Source organism: Montipora foliosa, chromosome 8, assembly GCF_036669935.1.
Source record: "Montipora foliosa isolate CH-2021 chromosome 8, ASM3666993v2, whole genome shotgun sequence".
Lineage (NCBI taxonomy): Eukaryota > Metazoa > Cnidaria > Anthozoa > Scleractinia > Acroporidae > Montipora > Montipora foliosa.
In genome coordinates, this window is record NC_090876.1 from 26,579,874 (window position 1) to 26,604,873 (window position 25,000).

General features: G+C 38.5%; 4 protein-coding genes across 5 annotated transcripts in view; 1 reads left to right on the forward strand and 3 right to left on the reverse strand.

Moving 5' to 3' along the window:
* LOC138012425 (ATP-dependent RNA helicase DHX8-like) overlaps nucleotides 1–19,801 on the forward strand; it is a 220,691-nt gene extending 200,890 nt beyond the window's left edge. Inside the window, exons 23-24 of the mRNA XM_068859193.1 lie at nucleotides 17,416–17,763; nucleotides 19,229–19,801. Coding sequence (XP_068715294.1) covers nucleotides 17,416–17,763; nucleotides 19,229–19,280 — 400 coding nt within the window. The 3' untranslated portion in view covers nucleotides 19,281–19,801. The remainder of the gene's footprint in view (nucleotides 1–17,415; nucleotides 17,764–19,228) is intronic.
* LOC138012426 (uncharacterized) lies at nucleotides 4,348–6,204 on the reverse strand. Of its 2 annotated transcripts, none has more exons than XM_068859195.1 (4): nucleotides 5,966–6,204; nucleotides 5,532–5,614; nucleotides 5,204–5,311; nucleotides 4,348–4,998 (listed from the first exon to the last, which is right to left on the reverse strand). In XM_068859195.1, the coding sequence occupies exons 1-4, from the start codon at nucleotides 6,153–6,155 to the stop codon at nucleotides 4,990–4,992; spliced, it is 390 nt and encodes a 129-aa protein (XP_068715296.1). In that variant the 5' UTR covers nucleotides 6,156–6,204; the 3' UTR covers nucleotides 4,348–4,989. The 2 variants fall into 2 exon arrangements, with proteins under 2 accessions (XP_068715296.1, XP_068715295.1); XM_068859194.1 differs by having other exon boundaries at nucleotides 4,365–4,901.
* LOC138012427 (uncharacterized) lies at nucleotides 7,704–9,485 on the reverse strand. Its single transcript, XM_068859196.1, has 5 exons — nucleotides 9,097–9,485; nucleotides 8,913–8,944; nucleotides 8,672–8,795; nucleotides 8,128–8,331; nucleotides 7,704–7,808 (listed from the first exon to the last, which is right to left on the reverse strand). Exons 1-5 carry the CDS (start codon nucleotides 9,297–9,299, stop codon nucleotides 7,778–7,780), a joined length of 594 nt encoding a protein of 197 aa, XP_068715297.1. The 5' UTR covers nucleotides 9,300–9,485; the 3' UTR covers nucleotides 7,704–7,777.
* A 2,652-nt stretch (nucleotides 19,802–22,453) lies between the features above and the next one.
* LOC137968479 (uncharacterized) lies at nucleotides 22,454–22,996 on the reverse strand. Its single transcript, XM_068815045.1, has one exon. The coding sequence runs from the start codon at nucleotides 22,994–22,996 to the stop codon at nucleotides 22,454–22,456; it is 543 nt and encodes a 180-aa protein (XP_068671146.1).
* Nucleotides 22,997–25,000: the final 2,004 nt, after the last annotated feature.

The following is a 25,000-nucleotide window of genomic DNA, read 5'->3' on the forward strand; positions in this document are numbered from 1 at the left end:
TGGAGGTGATAGCTCATGTTCCATTATGGGTAAAAATTGATGCTATTTTTTATTATGAAAGTGGAGTTTGTTATTTTTCCTCGCAATGAAACGCTCGATCTTGTGCTTTGTTTTGCATTTTGATATTAACAGGGCAATGGTGGGAAACGTTTGGCTTAATTTCGAACGAAAAATAAGGCATTTGCTCTCAAGTATAATGTAATTGACTAGAATATTGTCATCAACATTATCCGCAGAAAAAAGCCCAAATAAAATATCTTGGATATGGAAGTTTTTAGAGATTAACTTTTGCGATTTGAGGAGAATGTTTAGCTCATTCCAAAAGGTGCTAACCTTACTACAGTAAAAAAAGAAGTGTTCCAATGTCTCCAGTTCTTTATTACAGAAATAACATAAAGGGGAAGCGGCTAAACCAAATTTGAAGAGCATAATGTTTGTATAACAAATTCTATGAAGAACTTTATATTGGAATTTCTTAACTTTGTATTCAGCATTATTTTAAAAGGCAAAGAAAATATTCTTTCCCAGTCTAGTTTAAATGTCTTTGTGTTGAACATTTCATTGTATTTTTTCATAGAGGTAGGGTTAGAAGAGATTTTAGAAGAAAACGTTTCATACAATTGTTTCAATTAAATCTTTTCAACATCAACCTTTTTCCCTCCAAGGTGTAGTGAAAAACTATCCAAATCTACATAACAATCGTGTAAAAGAGCTGCATTTTCATTTGTCTTTAACAATCTACACCATTCCTCCGGGATGGCACAAAAGAGACTAAAAAGGAAATAATGATCAATAGGTGAGAGGTGTGCATATTGTAGGTAAAAAAACTGTTTAAAATTGCCATGTGAATCGAGGAGGTTCCGAATAGTTATAATACCAACATCAATTAACTTTTGGTTGAAAACTGGGCGGGATTCAATGCAGATGAACCTATTGTTCCATAAAAATTGTTCATAAATCTCCGAGGCTGAGGAAGGGCTTACACAGTTTAAGGAGGCCCATGTCATAATGCACTCTTTGTAAAATTTAGGAAGGGTTAATAATAAATCATTCAATACAACACTGCTCATACCCTTCCAGGTGGAAAAAGGGCAGGTGACACCATTAGTTACCAAGTCCAATTACATGTACAGGCCAGTTACTGTGCTGCCGTTTTGTAATTATATCTATGAAAAAGTAATATATAGATTTAGCCAAGGCTAAAAGGAGAGCTCCCTGGTTATTTATTCTTACTGCCTGTAGGGTTAGTGAAAATAAAATGTTTTGAATTGTCTGCTGTCTGTGTTTTGATGTTTCCGGTTGCTGCTTTAAAGGCCCATTTTCATCCGAGACCCTTTGCAGTCGTTTGTTTTTGTTTTGAAATCGCGCTATTGTTAAATGGCGAACTCTGATTGGTCGACTGTTATAATACTCCCGTCGCCCGGTCTTTTGCAAAGCAAGATAGCTGCCAAACCTGCGAGGAAAGTACGGAGTTCCTTCTTTTAGTAATTATGGAAACAGACGAATCTATAGATTTGCAAGTACATGTGGGACTCAACGCCTACGGGTCAAGAATCTATGAGGGGAGCGAAGAAGAAGAGAAGATTGCGGAAGATGAAGAGGTATGTGACAGATTGGTAAAGCCACGTGCAACCATTTGATTTCGATTCAAATTGTACTAATTTCTTTCCTATTATTTGTTGGCGTAAAAATTTTCTTTTCGCTTGCTGTTGCAGATGATATGTAATTGTAAAGGTGCCTGTGCCCGAAAGAAAGGTCAGGGTTTCTGTGTGTGTAAAGCGGCGAACAAGAATTGCTCAACTCGGTGCAGATGTCCTCATTCCAAATGCAAAGTGCGAATGATCGCTCACAGCTTTTTATAATTTCATTTATCCCATATAAATTCGAAGCCTTATCAACATTAAAATTGGGATGTGTCTTCCCTAGGCTCGTGAGAATACCCAAGAAAACGAGCATGACGGCATTGATCCCGATGGAGAAGTAGAGCTTGCAAGAGAAGTTCAATCCTCTGCAACTCAAATCGAGGTGTGTAGAAGTGTGTAAAGTCCATTTTACAAATTGCATAAGAAACATGTTGCAGTGAGCCTAAATGGAATAACATACCCTAAGAAAGTTTAGCAATGAGACGTTTTTCTAACTTTTGTCATGCTATCCATGCACAATAATTGACAACACTGTTCGCCATACTATCCTTAATGTCCTTCAAACTACTTGGTACACACTACAAGATTCATTACTAAAAGCCACGCTGGGAGAAATTTCCATTTATGTACGAGCACACTATGTACTCTCACCAGCTAGACACTTCAATAACGAGACAGCATTTCAGTCACAAACTGTTTTGACTTGACTGAAGAGTTTTGCAAAAAATAAATAAAATAATTATGTGACGTGTACATGCAAAGGTATTTAGATACAGTTGCTGGAAACAAGAAAATAGATTGATGTTTCATAATTTCTTTTTTTACAGGAATTTCTTGCCCCTCTTCAAAGAGAAGACATGGCTTACCTTCTAAGAAATGTTTTGGCTATGGGGAGAGGAAGCTTAGACTTTGCAAAGAATCTTCTTCAAGAAAGGAATGCACCTCCACCTCCCCCTCCAAGTCCTGGTGACACTTGTCCCGAGTGGTGCAAATGCCATGTGTGTAGGCCAATGCCGAACGAAATCGAAAATGTTTGTTGTAAGAGGGTGGCCTGTATTACAAGATTTCAGGCATTCAACAATATTTGCCTAGACAGGGACATCCTTGAGGTTTGCATCAAGGCTCGCTGCGACATACAGGCGGATGAATTCAATTTCTCCATGGAGAGTTTCAGGAAAGCTGCCTATAGACAGTTTGTTCTGTGGAGGTTTGGCAAACTCGGCAGAGGCAATAGGAGGGTTGTGCCCTCGTGTGTAGTATTGTCAATAAGAAGAATGTACCCCTCAGCAGATGGTCAATACATGGGATACAGAAACAGCTAAATAGTTCTATGAAAATACGAAGTACTCCCATATTTGTTTTTTCAAATTCACTGACACCTGTATTGTGAACAAGTCTGTTCTATGCTTGATGAAAATGCAAGAAATCTTAGAGTAAAGTGTCTAACTGCATTAACCATACATGTCTTTGTAAGTAAATAAAATTCTGAACACGCATCTCATGTCTTTTCCTCTTTTGGCCAACACTGGAACAAGTAACGTAATATATTTATGGAGAAGAGTATTTTCAAGGGGGCGAGAGTCTTATGAGGGTATTTTTTATGAAATGCCACCAGAACCTCCTACTCTACTGGGTAAGAAATAATATTTGAGCAAATAACTAAAATTAACTGTATTGAAAAAGTTCATGTCTTGCCTTAGCCTAAATAACTTTGATCACAACTTGGTACAAACAAGCCTGAAAACATGTTTAATTTAAATATAAGAGTATGGGGGGGGGGGGGGGGGTTGGGGGATGCCTGCAATGAAATCATTTTATGGGATTTCCAGAAAGAATAACAAACTACAGGGAGGGGTATGAGGTGGGAAAGGTGGAAGAGGGAAAAATCTACAAAGCACTTTGCATTAGAAGTGGTGCATGCTAATTGTTTAAAAACAGGGTTATTTTCTCCCTAATTTATGATTCAAAAAATTTAACCCAGTTGTATTTCATGCAACTATAAGCTGGATAAAGTCTGTCTCTACGAAAAATAACTTTTGTAAAGTGACATTATGATCAGTGGTATTAAAACATGTTCCTATAATTTACCACGAAACAATGTTTTTATGTGTTTCATCAATGCAGGTGCAATACTAATATTTTTGAAGAAAAACCATAAAATTAATGATCAGTTGTTTCCCCTGTTGAACTGTTCCACTTTTTCAAAGGTGGCTTAGCAAGACGCGATGGCCCTTTCATCAATACCTCAGTAGAGGGTGCTGCCTTCATGGCAATAGTGGGAGCAATCTGCTTTGGGTTGAACACTGAGAAAAGCTTCCCTCCAGAAGACAACGCTCCTTCAACATTTTGGCCATGAGAAAGGGGAAATAGGAGTACGCTTTCTCTTCCTTGACAGTCTCTGCGTGGAATTTTTGTGTGCGCTTAGAGTACTTTCTGTGGCCACGCTCCTCGCCAGCTGCATTCAGTTTCTGCCCTCTACAAAGATGCATATTGTGGTCGATGGCAGCCAGCATAATACGCATGATGAAGTAAGGATACCTAAAAAACACCAAGTCAAAAGACGGGCTCTTTCAGCTATGATTACAAATTAACATTACACAACTCTTACTAGTTAACATGATCAATTCAAATGAATAATCATCAGCATATGAGTCACTTCAAATGTAAGTTCTAAGTTTCTTACTCGAATGCCATTCTCTTGGGAGCATATTTTGTTAGCAACACCACCCAACCTTCAACAGAAAAGAATAAATCACATACTGTGATTTTTCCCTATGGTCAGTTGTACAACAATAACTGTTATCCCTGATTACTGAAACTTGATGATCTTTTGAACCAAATCCTCTCTCCCTTCTAGGCTTGAAAAATTTACATCCCACTGATATTAGAGGAATGAAAGAAACATTAAAATTTAATTACCACAATTTGATTCCAGTTTTATTTGTGGGGGGAGCTTGCAGAAATTGGAGGGAAAATGGTGTAAAATGATGGTTGATAAAACTTAAACTTCTACTCATGACCTAATAATATTGTAAGGTTAGTGATATAACTGAAGACGAACCTGAAACGAACATAGAATGCCAAGTTACTAAGCCACTTTTTATCAAGGACCACTTTTCTTAAAGCTGCCAAAGCTTTTGAACTTTTCTTCAGGTAGGTCTTTCCATTTGATGGTGTCTCCTCTGGGGAATGCCTGCATTCACCTTCAGCCCATTTGTGATCACCACAAACATGATGTAGTACCCCAAACCAAACTTCCTGCAAGTGGATGATTCAAAGTAGTCTAACCTGCTACTCGTTCGACACTAAAAATATGCAGTATTGTTGATTTGTAGGTTTCAAACTTTCACATGACCTGTGTAATTGAAAGGACATCTGGCTGTCAAACACTTGTAAAAATGCAGTCACATCTGAATCCTTTATAATCAAGCATTACCAAAGAAGAGGATACTACATACATACTGTATAGGGAGGATTGCAAGTGTAATCAGTTGTAGTTTAAGCCCAAACAAAATTTATGATTGAGGAGAACATTATCAATAATCTCTCTATTATGGTACCTTTAGCTCATCGACACATCCTTCACAGTTTTGGCAGCAAAACCAAAAATGACTCACAATATCATCAATCCACTCTTTTAGTGATTCACATCCTTTAATTCGAGCAGCCTGTAACGAAAATAAAGTAGATTATCTTTTAGGAATAATTATTTACTGCCAATGTAATCACAAAAAGATCTTGAATTCTTTTTTTTTTTTGGGCCCCTAAAATTATTTTTCTGGGAATTCAGCCATACTGATCTTCTATAAATAATACGTGATAAGTGTTTATTAGTCAGAGAAATGTATCATCATCAACTTTTAATAAGAAAATGAAATAGCCACCTACTTGGTGAAGACACTTGCTAAGTTTCTTGGCTTTATGCCAAATGTCAAGCGAGTGGAACAACTCAAGTAGTTGTGGAAATTTATCTGTCAAGAAATAAAACAATATACAAGCAACATTACAACCAATGATATAAATTAAACCACAGCCACACATATAGCTCTATCAGACATTGTATGTCCTTGTAATAATGAAAACTGTATGTAGTGATTCTTTCATAGACAGAAAGTTCAGATACATCACATCTGACGTGTCTGTGTTAATTAAAATTTCAATCATCAACTTCATTTGAATCCAGCATTTGTTATTACATATTCTTTAATAATAAAGTTCACCAGCAGAATTTGCTGGTAAAGATAAAGTGATTACTTGCCTACAAGTGCACTAATTCTAACTACACCATTAATATTTGTTAGATAAAGCCCTAACCAATGTACCTTTCATTTCACGCACCAATTTCATGATAGAGGATGAAGCATCTGTCGTTATTTCACTAAAAGGAAGAACAGTGGCCATTTTTTCCAGGAGTCGTCGAAGACCCTCCTTTTCCATAGTGACAGAGTTGCCACCAGTTTCTCTCTTGTCAATAACAGCCATGTCAACGACAACTTTAGTGGCATGTTCCATCAAGGTATAGACACAATACCTTGCAGAATGACCAGGTGAATCATTTCTGCCGTCCCCACACAAACATATCTCTTCATACTGCTTAAGTATGTCAACTATCAGGCCATTCATTTTGTTCCAAACATCACTAATAACAGGTGCAGCACAATGCTTCTGAAAACGCGTGAATGTATTGCTGCTAATGATGCTCAGTCCTAGGGCCTTGCACAGTAGAGCAAATTTGCTAAAATTGTTACCAGAAATTATTATCGCCGCAGCCAACAAATAATCATTAAGATAAAAATCTGAATTGTGCTTTGCTCCCAGGACCTCTGATGAAATCCATTTTTGGTGGTGCCCATTTCTACATTTCCTTGTGATCTCAACTCGTGATCCAATGGAAGTCACATCTTGTGTTAAACAGAGAACTTCTCCACAAACTTTCCCTCCACTTTCTAAAGCACATGTGTCTGTGGATAGTTCTACCAACTTATTGATGGAAACAATCACCCTTGTGCGCGAGTGTAAAGCAAGGTACGCCTTGAGGTCTTTCACATCAGTCAACATAGAAAACGCTTTTTCTAGCTTTTTCAAGATTTTGTCTTTGTTTTTCTCTGCTGACTTTGAGCCTTCACCCACCTCCTCCTCTGGCTGTGGACCAGCCTCATCACCAGGTACACATTCATCCTCATTGGATTGGCTGCCATATAGAGGATCAATCATTGTCAGTGTCCTCTCATCATCCTCAGAGCTAATGTCCATGCTGTAAATAAGCATCAAATAAATATTTTACAATGACTGCAAAAATTCTTGCGCGCTCATTGGCTAATTTTTATTGTCAATAAGTGGACAGACACATGAATTTATAATTTACGTGAAACTGACGTGATATTGCTCGCATCAGATTGAATTTTTTGGCATTTTTGTCTCACGTTCTTTTCGTGTTTTGACTTAGTTTTGACCCCTTGCCTTTTTTGTTCTTGTAATTAACAAATTGATGTCAGTTTATGTGTCTGTCCTGTTATTGACAATGAATTTCGTCATAACATTGTCAACACAGCTACTTTGACAATGTTATGATGCAATTCATGATCAGTACAGGGTTCTCAATAAGTTTTGGAGTAGACGGCTTAAATATAAAAGTAGGCAGCGGGAGAAGCGAGTGCCACTTGTTTATAGCAAGTTTATGACCGAAAAGTAGACGGCTCTAAATTTAAAGTAGCCGGTTTTTTAGCCGGCTGCCGGCACTTAATGAGAACCCTGCAGTAACAGGACAGACGCATGAAAAACTGACATCAATTTGTTAATTTCATTCATGAGAATAAATTCACTGAAATTAAAAAAACCTCTGACAATGATAGTGGTTCATTTTAACATAAAGTGCTTATAAGAATATCATGTGTAATAATTATGACAAAATAACATAAAACTGTCTGTACAGTGGTGCATAGTCTGTTCACAAGAGTTATTTGTTCCATGAAGTTTATACCTACATGTATGACATGACCAAACATCACATACCTACATGCAGCTTCAGTAAAATGTTGAGTGCCATCAGTAGTCTCATAAGTTTCATTTTCACTTAAATTGCACTCGCCAATGTCACTATGTTCTTCCACACCCTCTTCACTGGACATGTCACTCTAATGGAGTTCTTCAAGAATGACACTCATGCTACATGTACAGAATGTAAAAATTCATAAGTTTGAGTATTTTAGAAATGTCCCCAAAATTCAGGACATTTTACCCAAATTTGAGGTTCAGGACTGTTATTTGCACATGGTTTTGCTCAAGGAGCATTTGTTCGAGATAAACCCCCCCTTCCCTGTCCAGCCACATACAAACAGCATTAACATATTTATAACATATTTTAACATATTCGGCTCTTTCATCAGCATACAACACTTGCTGGAGCATGCTCATGGGAAGTCAACATTTCCCAGATGTTAACAGGTATACACAGGATATACAGTATAGCCACATGCGAACATACCTTTGTTCCAGTTCTGGAAATTGGTGGTTGTCCAAAGCTGAGATGACAAGGACACTTTCAGCTGCTTCACTTGCATTGTCGCTGTCTGTACTATCATTTTGATCAAGACAAAGAACAGAAAATGGATTCCCTGCCAAACTGTGATTGGTTTGAGCAAACACCTCCAACCTTGATTTCTCTGGATCTCCAGTGATATCAACAAAACTTGAATACAAGAAAACAATCAAGTGTAATTAACTGCAGCCATTTAAAAATAATTATCACACATGTTGGCACCGTTTTTTGTACGCACTAATTTCTGGAATCAACCACCAAAAAGGTCCATGAAAAAGAGTCACAACCAATACACACTTTAGACAAATTAGGTTTTGTTTGAATCACATACATGTATCACATTATCTCTAATAATTACAGTAGCAAAAGGTATTTGGCATAAATATGCAGTAAGAAATATTAAAAATATTAAATATATATGTATATATTTTTTAAAACCCTGTGCCACATGCCTTTAATAACCGACATTTTTTTCCATCAAAAATAGTACCTGTCAAAGACTGCACTTGACGTTCCAATCTGTTTTGAAGGGGAAGCAAATCTGGGTACAGGACCGTCTGCACGAACTGGAGTGGACATAGCTGGAAGGCCATTGCTATAGTCATTCACAAACACTATAAAAAAGAAAAACATAGATTAGGTGAAGAACACAGTAAACAAATTTGCAGCTAAATATTTGAGATTGAAAAATCATAAATCGAGCCTGTGTATAAAACTTGTACAAAGCTTACCTGATGTTGAAGGAAATTGTTCGCCTTCAACACTAAATAAAATATAAAATATTAATAATCAATATGGGCCAAAACTGTTTTAGTTTACGCATTTCAATTATAGAATAATGCCTTATACAAATGAGACCGCTTACATACATAACTCGGGATCTCAAGTAAAAATCAGTCAAATAATTATTCTCACCTCGAAAAAATCTCCCCGGAGTCTCCAGTTCCATTGTGGGAACAATGCAATAATATTTCTGCAAAAGCACTGTCTGTAGTGTTGCCGAAACCCATGGTTGTTTTCCTTGCCCTCCATAAATCATACACGGACTCTCTAAGTCGAATAAGCTTTGCAGAGCCGGGCAGACTCGGCCTTCCTCTTGACCGCTTCTTCGGCGGCATCAACTTTTCAAATGACGTTTTTCACCGTCTTACATGTAAGAATTGAAAACTATTTACTGATGTGGATACTACGATAGTTTGTTGTTCGCACACGATTCAAGATGGAACTTTGAAAACCCTAATTTGCAAGATGGAAGAAGATATCAAAGCGATTCCACGACTACAAGAAAAATGGCGTATTTTTCATATATGAAAAATGCTCCGGGCGCGCAAGGGATCTCGGTTGAAAATGGGCCTTTAAATAATTAAATGATTTTTTTTGCTTTCTTCTGTAGAAAAATTCATTGCCTAACTAGTGAACTCCATGCTACATTTTACGCTGAAAACTGATATCGCATGAATCACGATGTGATGAGTACGATATTGGTTTTTCGAGTGAAATTTACTTTTCAATTCACCAGTTTGGCAATGAATTTTTCTTGAACTGCATGAGTTTTAAAAGAAAACAAGCACACCCTCAGCGAGTAAATGGAAAAGGAAAAATGCCATTTCAGAGTCAACTGTCAATAGCCAGCGATTAGGCATCACGCTAAAATTAGAAGCCATAAAAAAAACTTTGTCAGTTCAAGGTCAAAAAAGAGTTTTACTCATCTACTTTATTCCACGTTATCTCTGAAAACGAGATCATTCACATTTTGATGTATTTCACTGAAACATGCCAGCCTGGCTTGGGACAAGAATCGGCAAAATACGGCAATGCAACTAAGAAAGAACAAACTTCAAACAAGATCCACTCCAACGCTTAAATAACAATTAGCTGCTATAAACAAACTTCTGAAAACACAAGCTAGTGAAATTTCTCCCTAATTTTTTGAGGGCAAAATTTTCTTGGCACTGTCGAAGCACATCGAAAACCAGTTGGGAAAACGGATTAAAAAGCATTTGTCCGCTCGCATTTCTTCTTGTCCAAAAGGGTACAGATAATTGTTATTTAATTCCAGGTGACAATAAAAATTCGATTTTCATTACTGAACAAAGGAAAAACCAATTCAACCACTTTTTGAAAATAACAAACGGTTTAGTGCCCAAGGAAAGAATTTGTGGAGTAACTTCTTGCACTAAGTATGAGCTATTACTGGTATTCTGTTTTGTCATTGTCATTGTCTTTCGCTCCCCTTTCGTTTGTGTTCTAGTCATAGGTCCTCCAGGCATCATCTAACCTTATCAGAGCTTCTAAAAATATGCCAAAAATTGCAATACAGAAAAAAAAGGAGCTCTAAGCAAATTAAAAATAAAAACTCTGGCTTAAGTTTATATCTGTCTGATCCTTGACTTGAATAACTGCGTAGCCGCCAGTGTGGACCACAGCTATAATGATATGTCAAACTGGATTGAAACCAGCGAAAAATGCAGAAATAAAACATTTTCCAAACCGTTTTCCACCTGAACACAAAAAACGTTGACTGTGTTAGAACTATAGTTGACGTAGCACGGCCGTGTAGCCGCGTCGAGCCACAGAAAGGTTGCGAAAAATGAAGCCTCGCTTATGTTTAGGTGCGGTTGAGTCTTCACTCCAATCGAAAATCAGCACCTGGTCAGCGGTGAACTTAAAAAAAAAGTGACCTTGGTGAGCTCTAAGCTTGAGCCCGTGATATGGTCATGTGATACTGGCCAGCGGATATCTCGTTTTGACAATTGATAAAACATTGATGTCCAATATCAAAGATCTATGCTGTAAACTAGCATGATACTGGTCACATTGGCATACGTGGAGAGGTGGATGTACGTACGTACGGACGTTCGATGACGTCATGGCTATTAAACCAAAACTTCTTGCATCGATGGGTTACCATATTTTCTTAACTGTGGTGCTCTGCGCATGCGTGCCTTTGGCGCGCACTGAGCTTGCAGAGCACTGCTATTATCGGAGCAACTTTGCAGTTACTTCAATGGATTCATGGCAAGGTTTAGATCAGCTAATAGGAAAGATTACAGTTGTGAGTTTTCCCCTTTACGAATAGCTGGGATTGAAATAAAAGCTTGGACCTTTCAAAGGCCTTGATACAATACCATACAATCTTCTGTTGGCCATACGAAAGGCATGTGGAATCCATGATGGTAGTCTCCTTCTCCTCTAAAACTGCTTTTTGACAGACAGTAGAGGGATAATTTGAATGGATCCTACTCTTCTCGGCAATCTGTCTTGAGGGGTGTCCAACAGGGGTCAGTTTTAGGCCTACTATTTGTATTGTTTTTATAATGCTTTATTCTAGTTTGTGAGGGAAGTATGGGTGAGTGCATGTGCGGATGATATTCAGATAAGGATCCAGTGATTTTCAAAGCAAGATTACAAAACTGAGAAAGACCTCTGAATTGTGGATGAATGGTTTACAAACAATGGTATGATTGCCAATGCAATGAAGTATCAGGCCATGATGTAAGGTTCTTCAGCCCGTTATTTCTAGTTTACTTCCAACGGCTTCTCAATGCCAATTTATGACAGCATTCAGCTACTTGGAATGACTATTGATAGAAACTTGATGCTTCTCACATATATATGGAAATTGTGTTCGAGAATTAGCAATCAGGTTTCTGTTATACCTCACTTTAAGAATTTTGTGTACAAGATGCAGGTTGTATAAAGCCTTTAGTCTTCCATATTTTAGGTACTATTGTTCTGTGATGCATTTTTGTTGCTCCAGTGATATAGAAAAGCTCGAACTAGTGAATAAACGGGCATCGAGAGCAGTGTACAATAACCAGGCCTTAACCTATGAACAGCTTTTACAATTGACAATTGATAAAACATTGGTCATTGGTCAATGCTCTTTGAATGACATGCACTTTCAGGATCATCTGCTTTTCAGTTTTAAGATAGATAGACAGATAGATACTTTATTATCACCTTAGATTGCAGTTATAACTGAATTGATAAGGTTTACATTACATAATTAAAAATTTAATTCAGTAAGTAAAATATATTAACTATTATGATACATTAAGATAGATCTAGGACTCTTGTTACAACTATGAAACTAAGGGGATAGAATATATATATATATATATATATATATATATATATATATATATACCTTATGATGTGTCCAAGTTTATCCTACGAAGAGTGCTCTACACCCACAAGTGGGGGAGCGTTACAATAGTTCAATGAATGGGACTAGTCGTTTGACATTTGCCTACAGGCCTGTTTCGTGGAGGCTTTAGGCTTCCACTCTTCAGGGCTTTTTAATTAAACTGTGTGTTGCCTGCAGTATTTATAAATGGTCATCTTTCCACATACGTGCGTACAAAAAATTCACGAGGTCATTAGTGTAAGTGCCCACAAACTCGCTATCACAAGCATTCACAAGATCGCTGTCATAAGCATTTACAAGATCGTTCGTGCGTAGCGTAACTTAAATGCTTGTTATCACACTATCCGTTCTTTATAAGAAATTTTCTTGCGTGCTATCCGTTCTTTATAAGAAATTTTCTTGCGTGCCTACATGTGCTAATCAATTCTGATCTTTTGTTCAGGGATGCAAGATCGCTGTGACAGATAATAAAGAACTTTTCTAAGTTACACAGATTGCATTTTTTTGTTACGTTCGTGTACGCTCTCGCCTTTCCCAGGATCTTCCATGTTACTTGATAGTTAGCTCCTTCTTCCTTTAAATGCCATATGTGTTTACTCAGCTCGGTTTGATTCCGTTGCGTTTCCTTGATAAATGATTGCTTGTGATTTGCGAGTCTGGCCTTGAAAGTGGTGTCAGTGAGCCCTACGTATGTTTGTACGCTTTCATTGTTGCCCGATGTGACGGTTGCTTGGTAAATGATACCCTTGGCTAGGCACTGATTATCTAAATGGCACTCTGCCTTCTTTCTACAATTGCATAGGTTTTGGCTGGGGTCTTCTGTGTTTGGCTTTATCAGATTCTTGTTGTGCGCGCTAATAATTGATTTCACGTTGGGCATGCAGCTGTATGACAGCTTAAGGGTGTTGCGATTGAATATGGCGTGCAGGACGTGGCGCCTAGGGAAACATTCCCTCACGCTTTTCAGAAACTCTCTTCCTAGGTTGGTTTTTACTCTGGCGTCAAATGGAGGGTTGAACCAGGTGATGTTTCTAGTTCGTTTTCGCCGTCTTTTATTTCTTCGATCTTTCGGGGCGAAGTGTAGCTTGTACTCGTAGCCACTTTTTTCCAGGGCCGCTTGGTACGGTGGAGCTGCATTGTTGAATTCCCTCTCATCGGATGATATGTCTGACAGCCTTTGGTTTATGCTTTCTGGGATACGTTTCAGTATTTCGGGCGGGTGGTTACTCTTTGCGTGGACGTATGAGGGTGTGTTACCAGGTTTCATGTACGTTGGTGTTTGCCATTGTTGAGGTATATATACACATAAAAAATTGTAAACTATAAGGTACCAAATGGAGAATTGACTAATGGTATTCGTTATGTAAATAAAGAAAGTTTACTTGGAGTCATAAATCCTAGTGCTAGCGTTAATAAAGGTATTACTGAACCTATTAGTCTTACACAAGGGCGTTGCAGAGACCCTTGGTTTACGCAGGGTTACCGAAGGATGATTAGTGTTAAATGGTAATAAGTGAAATAACTGATTGTTAGGATTAGAAATAGTTTGTTGAAAAAAACTCTGACACAATTCAGATCTTCTTTGCGATAAACTATTAATATTTGCGGTCTTAAGAGCATCAATGTATGACACATCGTAGCCATATACAATACACATGGCTCTCTTTTGTACTCTTTCTAAGGCTGAGCTAAGATGCTCAGGTAGACTTTTGTGAAACTCTTGACAGGTATATAATAAAACTGACTGAATGCAAGCAATATAAGAACAGAACAAACATTCTTGAAGTTTAAAATGCAAATCTTATTGCTGAAGTCTTTGAAATTTTCGAGAGCCCTTATGGACTCACGTAAATCCATATTTTTGGACCACAGTACCTAAATGCATGAAGACCATGTGTTGTAGAATTTACATGGTTTTAATCTACCTGAATATCTCAGAACTTTTATTGGGTTGAAATCGTCTGTAAGCAATCTCTGTGGCTTATACCGGCTTGAGATACCTCAAGTAAATTCTACAACACATGGTCTTCATGCATTTAGGTACTGTGGTCCAAAAATATGGATTTATGTGAGTCCATAAGACACCTCAAAACAATAAAAGCACTCGGCCTACGGCCTCGTGCTTTCATCTGTTTCTTTCCAATACACGCGCTTTAACTCCTGCCACCCTCCAGGTGTCAGGAAAGGCTTCATCAAAGGCAAAGCCCTAAGGCTTGTCAGAACTATGTCTTCAAAAGCGAATTTGAAGAACATCGCATTATTTTAACAAAGATTATGCCACAGAGGTTATCCAGATAAACTGTGGTGTCTGGAAACCCTGGTCAAACACTTGCACTCGTTTTTGATTTATTACGTCAAAAACCTCTCAAATCTTGAACTGACACAAGCCCAAATTAACGTACTATCAAGGGGGCTCAAATTTATCCCTACTCCCGTGACAAACGAGAGTCACATAAGAACACAACTTCTAAACGATTTCAAAGCGTTCGCTAGATGAATGCCCCTACAATATATCTTCTCTGGCCTGGATGAAGAGCCACATTCCTTCCACGTGAAATCAAATTGGTAGCCACTGGTTCAACCATCGGTCACCCTTTAATCATATCTAGAAAAGGTCGAACAACTTGCCTAAAATGAACGCCAAGCCCTTCAAGAACTTCAGCAGAACAATAACATCAGGCAGATAAGGGAACCACAACTGTCATCATGAATAAACAAGACAAAATACGAGAGGGTCAGATTCCTCAGACGAGAAAGAAAACTACAAGCCACTTATATTACCTATGGCATTAGAAACCCCTCAAAAAGCAAAAGAACTCATCAGTGCTCGCCACCACGCCCACCACATTGACGACATGACCAAACAATGATTATCCCTGACACCAAACCCGCCACAAATTTCTGTTTTCTACTCTCTAACAAAGCTTCACAAACCTAACCTGGTCGGGAGACCCATCATATCAAGCTGCTAAGGCCCCACTGAACGAATCGAAGCGAAATTTGAAGAACATCGCATTATTATGCCACAGAGGTTATCCAGATAAACTTTTGAACATGACTCTATCTGACGTCAATTTTAGCAAAAGAATGTCTGCTCTACAAAATAAACCAAAAGCAGGCAAAATAATTTTGCCATTTGTTACAGAATACCGCCCATCAATGCCTGATCTCAACCATATTCTTATGAACAAATCGCATCTTATACAAAACTAGCCCTTACTAAGAAAAACCTTTAAAAACCCTCCTCTTATTTCATATAGAAGAGGGAGGTCTTTGAAAGATGTACTCGCCATAGCAAAGCTCTGTGGTCTTTGAATTTCCTATCTTGACCAATGGGAGTCGTGTTTGGCCTGTCTACACCTTGAAACAACAGTGTCTATCTGCATTCCCCTTCCACATGCATTTACTTCTTATTGAACACTATGAGTATGGTGATGTCAAGAACTTTGAAGTCATTTTTTCAGAGCAAAAGCTGGCTATGGTTACTTCCCCATGGCATTTCAAACCGCCGGTGAGCACTCCAAAAAGTAAATGAAACATGATGCTACTGAACTAGCAGAACAAAACATTCCATGTTTATTCAGCATCGTCATAATCATCTGAGCATTTGTTCATGTCAAGGCCTTTATCTTCATCCCTGCGTCAATCTTCACCGTGCTGGAACTTCACAAGTCAGTGCATGTTAAGCTCTTGTGGAAACACAGACAATCTTTCGGCCTTTATGATCGACTCCATTTGCAGGATAGCAGTTCCAACACTGCATCTGGTACGGGGTCACTGTCCATTCAATCTATGAAAGATTATTATCGCCATCAATGCTTCAACCAGAATACAATACAATACATACTTAATTGACGACTCACTATAGGGCTTTTCAGGTCCAGTAAAACAATCAACGAAGGGACAGAACACAAGAACAACTGTTAAGAATCCCAACTGGCTGGAACCAAACGAGTTGGCTATTTACAAGTGCGGCCAAGATGTTGAACCAGGGCCTACCAGGAACAAATTCAACTAGTGGTCAGGACGTGTCTTGAACCCGGGAACTCTGGATCTCAAGGCAACCATACTACTCACTGGGCCGCACTGCCTCACCATAGGGGATGGTACATCTGAACTCAATCTTACCTCGGTATTCTGCTTTGGTAATTTGCTGGTTTACATTGTTTTGGGAGACAGCAACTGCAAGGGTGGCAACTGATTTGAATCGCTGGCAACCTTTTGGCCCGGAATAATCTGTACCAAAGATCCTTGACATTAGCAGATTCATAGCCACCTTCACACTCTAGAGTTCAGTTCAGTTTTTATTTAGCCGCAATACATTGCCGAGTTTAACATAAAAAAAGAAATTATCACATGGCAAGGGAGCCCAGAAGAAACCATGGGGCTTATAGGACCTGGGCCCCCTCGTTACATAAAAGAATACAAATCAGAAAGAGCTTACATGGATTGATGGACTAAAGAGACTGCTTAATTAAATTACCATTACACATAACATGATATTTCCCTTATTTTACACTAGTAACAAGAACAAGAAGGGGAAGACATCAGAATCTGATTAATAACATGACAAGAGATACGTTTTAATCTTAGACTGAAAAGAATATAATGAATCAGCATTTCGAATGTAAGGAGAATTGTAGAGAGTTTCATCTTGACCTGCTTATCATGTTTCAGCGATAAAAATCACTGTGTTCGTTTTTGAGATATAATTAATTACAGAACAAATATAGGGCGTTTTAGATAGCCATGGCAACCTATTATCTCACATCAATGAGTGATGCAAGCAGTTATTGGTGCTTCATTTGGTACCATAACAGTTGCCATTACTTGATACAGTTGGGTAGATTCAGTCCTTCCAAATGGTTCAGTTTGTTAAATGTTAAAACTGGTTTGAGCCTCCTGGTGCTCACAGAGGCATTGTGGGTTACGTTTATGTGCTTTGTGCTTGCTATAACCTTGCTTTGGTTCCTGTCGAAACTCATTTTTTCATGTGACATTTTTTTATTAAATTCGTGATACACCTTCCTTTGATCAACCTTAAATCTGTCTTGAATCAGTTTTACCAATTTACATTTTTGCAGGCACAAATTAGATGTTGTATCATGTGGGAAGACAACTTCACGTGCTCAAAAGGCTATAACAAGTGGGTTCTTTCGCAATGCTGCAAGAAAAGACCCACAGGAAGGTTACCGTACAGTGACTGATAACCAGGTTGTTTTCATTCACCCCTCAAGTGCGCTATTTAATCGTCAGCCAGAGTGGGTGGTATATCATGAGCTTGTCCTTACAACAAAGGAATACATGAGGGAAGTTACCACAGTTGATCCAAAATGGCTTGTGGAATTTGCACCTGCATTTTTCAAAATGGGAAATCCAACCAAGCTGAGCAAGCGCAAGAGACAAGAAAGATTGGAGCCGCTGTATAACCGGTAAGTACTTAGTTCAAAGGACTTTTTCAAAATATAGGATCTTATTTACTGGCCAGATGATTAGGCGTTTCTATGAAGTCACCAAGTTTATAGAGCCTCGACAACTTTAGGCGCAAAGTGGCTTTCCTCCTCTAATGCAATAGCTGGTTATCTGACGACCTTCCTTATTGTTTTTTTCCTTTGCCAGCGAGATTAGGTGGTTACTTTTCAACCCATGATTTGTTTCGTTTACATTATTTTGAAACAGTATTGGCTTTCAGAGATTTCAATAGTGTTTAGGAAAAGACAAAAGGGTTTCATATATGTCCAGAATTTACCCTAATTAGATGCACACTCAAATTTGACATTCATCACAAAGTGTCCCTTTAAGTCGAAGCACTTGCTGCCTATTTTCAGCAACAAGGGTAACGGTAACGGTTCCTGTTATTTTTAGCTTTGGGTAAATGCAACAGCTGATCTTAACTTAAAAAGCACCATTTGGGGGACACTTTGTAGCATTTTCTGTATTCCAAGAAACAAGTGATGTTGAAGTTGGCGAGAAGAGAGCAATGGGACACTTCTTCACCCCTATTGAAATCGGTGTGCATCTAATTAGGGTCAATCCTGTACATATTTATTACCTCCTGGACCGGCAGAAAGATAATAACCTTGTTACTTCCACAAAATGCAATTTATTTAAGTGTAAACAATGGGAGACAACTTAACTCGAGCTATCTGTCCACAGGCAAAGTACTGTCCTTCTCTTTCACAGTATCGCACTGACAGCAGAATGTCAGAATCACACACGAACGGGGAAATCCCTTCACTTGTCACTTGTCACACAATATCACCTGGAAATCAAACAGGGAATGAAGTTGCGAATCACAACCTCAACCTACTGAGTGACGAGAGTGTTGCTTATATATCTATCCGAAGAGAGTCTAGAAGTTTCTAAAAGTTACTATTTACAGTTATTACAATAAACTCTATTTTTCAACTTACGAGTCACAAACTGTTTTGAAACTGTTGAATCACAGTTCTAGAAAATTGTTGAAGCAACACTTTGCGTGACATTGACCTTCGCGAACTTTCCAGATAATTCCGATCCTTGTAACATAATTGCCCAGCTGAGGTCGATAGAGAGTATGGATGACTTGAAAACTGAGTCCCACAATAACCCTGCTAGGCTGATTCACTTTGTAGGCATGTTTGATTTATGGAAACATGTGAAACTGGTGATCGAGTAGTATTTTTGAGGGTGTAGTTCTCTCAACAAGCTGTTTTAAAGGCTCGTTAGGATTGGAAGCTATTGAATCTTAATTATTCTCTTGTCAAAGTATTGTAAGCTTAGCAGTCTTCTTTCACAACACAACCATTGAAGGTTTACCAAGGCTTCAAGTTTGTGACTTTGAATCAAGGCATTTTACAACCTTCAGAGTACCCTAGTACCTTATTTAAAGTTGTTGGAACTCTGTTTGGTCCTCAGGTATGAAGAACCAAATGCTTGGAGAATTTCAAGAGCCTTTAGAAGGAGGTGAATTTCTGACCACTGAAGATTGTAAAAACCAAGCAGAAGTGCAACCGAGACTGTAGGAGCACAATTTATATAACCACCTTGCACAATTTATAACCCAAGTATATACTTTTTGTACTGTATTTCACACATGTCCCAAAGTTGATAGTTTATGGAAGCTAAGGCAAGGTCCTCGCTTGGGAGGTTTCAACTTTCCCGTGTCAACAACTGTATTTTCTGACTTAAATACCTCCTTAGTTAAGGCTTCTTAAAAGGATACTCACATGATCAGTACAGTGAGTCGTGTATGCTTGTCATTTGCATTAAACGATTGGTGCTTTAGCATTTTAGGACTGTCTATGCTCGAGGAGTTTTGTTTTTTTTTTGTGTGTTAATTCTCCTTCATGCAACACAGTAATGACAAAGTATAGGCACCATTGTATCCAAGAAAGATGCAATGGCTAGGGGAAAGAAAATATTTTTTGCGGCAATTTTCCTGTTGCCAGAAGTAATTAAAGTGCACTTTGTTGGTTGGGAAAACACAAACTTTTAGTCTGGTTGATGACTTCAAAAAGACACTCTCCGTGGGAAAACAGTGGGACAGATAGAAATGTGGAATATGGATTATTTTTTTAGCTGAGTGGTCTCTGAAAAACAGGGAAATAACAACCGGGGGTATAAAAATTAACGGAAAAAAAAAGGCTATGTCACTCGACAAACAATGACATAACTCCTGACATTTTCCACCTTTGTGCGCTCTGGTTCTTTGAAAAAATCTTGTTCCATTGGAAAATTCCTTGCAATGATCTAGAAAACTTGGGTTGCCCCAAAGTCAATTCCTATAAAAGATAACAAAGGTGTTATCGTGTCTACTGGTGTCCTGGCAAGGCAAGTTATCTGCATAAGCGGGGAAGGTTAATTTTTAAACCTGTACAATAACTCAGTAACTTTATATCTAATTGGAAATAAATCCACACCAGGGTTCCACTATGTTTCCTGGTTATGGTTAATGATCTGACCTCTGATCTCCCATTGTACACGTATGTGGACGATTGTACTGTCTTTGAGGTTGTCTTCATCTTGTGCTCCCTATTTATGTATAGATTAGGACAGTGCTGTCTGGGAATCCCATTCAGCTGATGCCTTCAAGTGTGACGACCGTGGTAAGTCCAACCTTTCTAGCATCGTTGGTCGAGGGTTAGTCGCTGCGTCCCTTGATATTAATAGTCTGCTGTCCCATATCAACAAACTTAGAGTTTTTATGAGCCAATTTCTGTAAATATTGAGAATCCGTGGTCACTTGTGAAATGTCGAATTTCTTTATATTTTGCCTGAATAACACCTATAGTGAGTTATTTTTTCAGTTTTTATCCAAAGATCTTTAAGCAGTTAATCTTTTCTGAAATCGAGGGAAGTTCCAAAAACGCCTTTTTAGCGTCCTCTCACTTCCGAAAATAGAGTAGAATGGTGCATTTTGTTATCGCTTGTGTACATAAACGCGATCACAGCTATCAATGCAATTTGAGTATATCGTAAGACATTTCTTGCTGTTTCCAAAGCATAAATTTATATTGGAAAAGCTGCGAGTAAATATCTGTTTTTGGCTGTTACAAGTACCCTATTATAAGCGGTTGGGCGAATGAGTCGATTTTATCTAAATTGCACACCCCCAAAAGCCCACTGGTACATGGAATTTGACGTTGAAAGTAGCATTTCATTGAAGTACATTCTTTGTGCCATGTTGTGTTAAAATTTCTTCCGCGGCCTGACAAAGTGTACCGTCAAGAGACAGAAACATGGAGTCAGTTTTTGTATCGTGATCATTCTTGAAATGAAAACGGATTTTGCCTTTGCCGAACCACAGCCTCGTCAAGAACCGAAACTCTGCCAACGAAAATACTTTTTTCGCTAGTCTTAACGCCCAAAGATTACTGTACTATGGTAAGCTTTCTGGGGAGTGATAACCTTCAACTTAAGTTTTGGCAAGGTTAAAGTAGGTGATGAAGTATTGTTTGTCAAGTAACTCTATGTTGATCAGTAGGGCCATTTCCAAACGACGTTACACTCGTTGTAAACTGCTATCACCTTTTTTTAAAAATGTATATTTGATGCTATGATATTAATTCCGATTTAGCTACCATTCTAGGGTGCAAAAACATTTCTGTGTTTTCTACTCCTTAAGGGACATTTGTTATATTTGTTGCATGAGGGGACGTTGACCATACCATTGATGAAAACAAAGCTTGTTCAATAACTTAATTTTGCAACAGTGCTCGAGTCGACTAGAAAACGATTAAAACCTATTTTACCTTCAAAGTTATGTAAGCATGTCCAGTTAAGGAAAGCAAAGCTTGGAAGAGACTTGTAATAATCAGCTGTTGAATTCAATTCCATGGAGATTGCTACTCGCTCAAACGTTGGGGAAACTGTGACAAATTCCATGATATTACTCCAGTGATTCACTTATGTCCAGAAATGCATGCGATGACAAAAATGGTAGATTTGGCGAAAGATCTCCACGATTGACAGTCTTGGCAAAATTAGCGAATTTGGCGATATTTTGCCAATTTCGTCGAATTAGTTCATCCATTGGTATTTACACCACTTGGGTGAACATTGGCGATTCTGGCGGTTTTGGCGATATTTTGCCAATCTTGTCAAAGTAGTTCATCCATTGGTATTGACAACACTTGGGTGAACATTGGTGATTTTGGCGAAATTGACAAGGAATTGTCGATCAAGGGTAAAAAAATCTGCCGTCAGCAACAACACTTGCGATGTGAAGACAACATAAATTTGTGGTTAATATAGAAAGTTACCATCAGCGGACAACATTTTGGGAGATGTCATAAAAAAGGTTGCTGTTATTCATCGTGTTGAAGTACAATAATAATAAAGTATTCTTGTTTGTCTGACGATGTGGTCACTTGTGATGTAGATCACGGTGTTTCGACTGCATACTGCTAGTGTTCATCAGGCAATGAGGTCGACTGGTTATGCGTCACCTCTTAACCCTTTAAGGCCCGAGGGGTTCCCCATTGACGAGTAAAATCGTCTGGCGTTAGACAGAGTAAAATCTATAAGTGCCATTTGGCACTATCGGGGCTGAAAGGGTTAAGCAGGATGCTCTGCTGTGATTAGTTGGTTTTCAGCAGCTGTGATTGGTGCATTTCGATCCTCGCTGTTTCGTTGTGTTGTTCATTCGGCAGTCTGCTGTCGTACGGTTCTCCTGTTGTGTTTCTTGATCGTGGGCATCCATGCTTGCAGAATTTCTATTCCACTATCCCTGTTTATGTTGTTAGGGTGAAGTCTTATGTGAATCACCTCTTTGACCATGTGTGTGTACCAATGAGGATCAAGATCAATAAACTTGACTTCGTTCCCAAGTGGGTTGTGTCCGGTGTTGTTTGCGTGTTCTGAAACGGCGGAGGTCTGGGTACGGGCAAGTCGGATGTCTCTCTCATGTTCTTTGATTCTATCTTGCATAGGTCTTCCAGTCTCGTCAATGTAGACTTTACCGCATTCACAGGGAATCATGTAAACCACACCATCTTGTTTAGTCAGCTCGACAGGATCTTTCGGTGGTACTAGATGTGATCTTAATGTAGTCCCCGACGTGAAAACAGCGTGTATGCCTTGTTGCAGTATGCAGTCGAAACGTCGCGATCTACATAACAAGTGAGTAGTAGTATATAAGGGCAAACTGGGGCTGCCTTTTAAGAGACATGAGAGCGCACTCATGTGGAACGAAATTCGCGTGGAAAATGGGCATCACAGGTGTTCAGGTCCCAACTTTGCGTGGAAGATGGGCATGGAAGGGGCCCCGCTGCCACTGCCGGCCAAGTAGATCTGGTGACGATGGGTTTCAAGATGGCACCCGCGGCCCGCCACCGAGTAGATCTGGTGACGAGTGCCAGGGAATTGTATAATTTTTATCTTGTCATCGTCGCATTTCGGAGAGAAGAGAAGAAGGGATGGTGGCCGCCACAATCAACAGAATTTCAGAATTGAGCATGTTGGAAGATAGCAAATTGCTGAAGGAGGTTTGTGTGGTGATGGACGTGATAGGTTTTCCGTTTTCTACTGGCTTCATGATTCGGGAAGTGGGTTTTTCTAGTAATATAGCAATGCGAAATAGAATATTATCTATCGACTGGTTACGCATGGATGCTTGATGAAGGTAGGAAAACAATAATTATTGTAGTCTCGTTCCTAGTGGTTGCGGTGAGAATCACACGTGGGATAGGTTTACAAAAGATTTAGTCAAAATATACGAAGCGAATAAGACAAGAGAACATTTTATGGTTGGAGTTTTAGGTAACAAACATTTACAGAAAGTCTTATGTGATTGCGGTGTTCCATATTGGAATCTAACTTGGTTGGGTTGTACGATATTACGAGGTGATTACGATGGTGTTTTGATTGATTGTGGCAACCATGAAATGAAGAAGGCATTATATTGTCCCAAGGCGAAAACATGTTTAACCGCAAATATATCTGGGAACACGTGTGTTGCACAGACGGCGATTGCAGAAACTATGATCGACTTGAATTACAAGATTGGTTTCTGAATCATGTGGGTTTGAGCGATGGCGCTAAGTATGATCCTTATAGGTTTTTTACTTCACGAATATATTCTGTGGAGGAAATAAAAGATTGACCACAGCGGCAATTAAATGATGGTTGATCCTTGTAATAAAATATTGATGACAGATGTTTAACCCATTGAATAGCTTAAAAATAGAAATACATTGATTATTTTTTCATTTGCTACTAAATCACGATGCCTAGACGTGTGTGTGAAAGCAGAGTCAAAGATTTACATGTACGTTCAAAGAGAGGTAAAGCTGTGGTTACATCTTAAAAAAAACTAAAGAAAAAAAAGACAAGAAAAGCAAGAAAAAGAAAATACAATGTGATTACTGCGAGATGAACACTTTTAACGTAGATAATTTTTTGGACATAATCCGTTTCTGGGATGGTGTTATGCATCTACATGTGTTTTTAGATGTGGAATTTGAAGACGCCAACAAATGAGCAAGATATCGAAGGCGCATGGCAGATGTAAATCATTGTAGCTGTTGTGATTACAGGATCCACAAAGGATGCATGATCCATAAATGGTTAAAGGTCCACCAACAGAGCTGTGGCAAAGAGGTTCATTTGACATGCAAACGTGGAAAGCTGCGTTGGGTGCAAGTCAAGGAGACAGTTTAATATGCAATTCTTATTAGAAAAGCGTGATTGTTATTATACGGAAAATGTTTTTGACAGAGCCATTAGGTAAGATTTGCAGAAATACGAAACGCGGTTTCGTTACGAGGGAGTATTAGGTCAGTAAGATTACACGTGTTGTAGGTAAAGTTCATTGCACTACGGTTTTTACGAGTGATGCTTTTTAATATTACATTATAATTTTAAGATGTTCAAGTGGAAACGAGTGGAGTCTTAAAATCAAATATTAACATGTTTTTTTTTTAGATATGACAGGTGGGCCTTGATATTTCATTGGTTTTAAAATAATTTATATAAGAAGTTTTAATTAAAGGAGAATGAAAAAATGAAAAAACACTTGTCTTTTTCTGAGAAGAATGGGTGACGAATACGAACCCACGCGTCTTTCACTGGAACACAAAGAAAGAGCTATAATGACTATTTTGAGATATCGACTAGTGTTTTGCGGTTTCATCCTATTTTATTTGAAGAGGAGTGGAGTTATATTGATTCTATCGAAGATGCTACAGA

Bases quoted from the DNA above. Each gene is read 5' to 3' on its own strand.
- LOC137968479 (XM_068815045.1), bottom strand. From the start codon at position 22,996: ATGAGTGCGCTCTCATGTCTCTTAAAAGGCAGCCCCAGTTTGCCCTTA.
- LOC138012427 (XM_068859196.1), bottom strand. From the start codon at position 9,299: ATGCCGCCGAAGAAGCGGTCAAGAGGAAGGCCGAGTCTGCCCGGCTCT. The intron at 8,945-9,096 runs GTGAGAATAATT...TATTTTATTTAG, and splicing joins TCCGGGGAGATTTTTTCGAG to TGTTGAAGGCGAACAATTTC. The intron at 8,796-8,912 runs GTAAGCTTTGTA...TCTTTTTTATAG, and splicing joins ACAATTTCCTTCAACATCAG to TGTTTGTGAATGACTATAGC.
- LOC138012426 (XM_068859194.1), bottom strand. From the start codon at position 6,155: ATGGAACATGCCACTAAAGTTGTCGTTGACATGGCTGTTATTGACAAG. The intron at 5,615-5,965 runs GTACATTGGTTA...ATTTCTTGACAG, and splicing joins ATTGGTGCGTGAAATGAAAG to ATAAATTTCCACAACTACTT. The intron at 4,902-5,203 runs GTACCATAATAG...ATCCACTTGCAG, and splicing joins GATGTGTCGATGAGCTAAAG to GAAGTTTGGTTTGGGGTACT.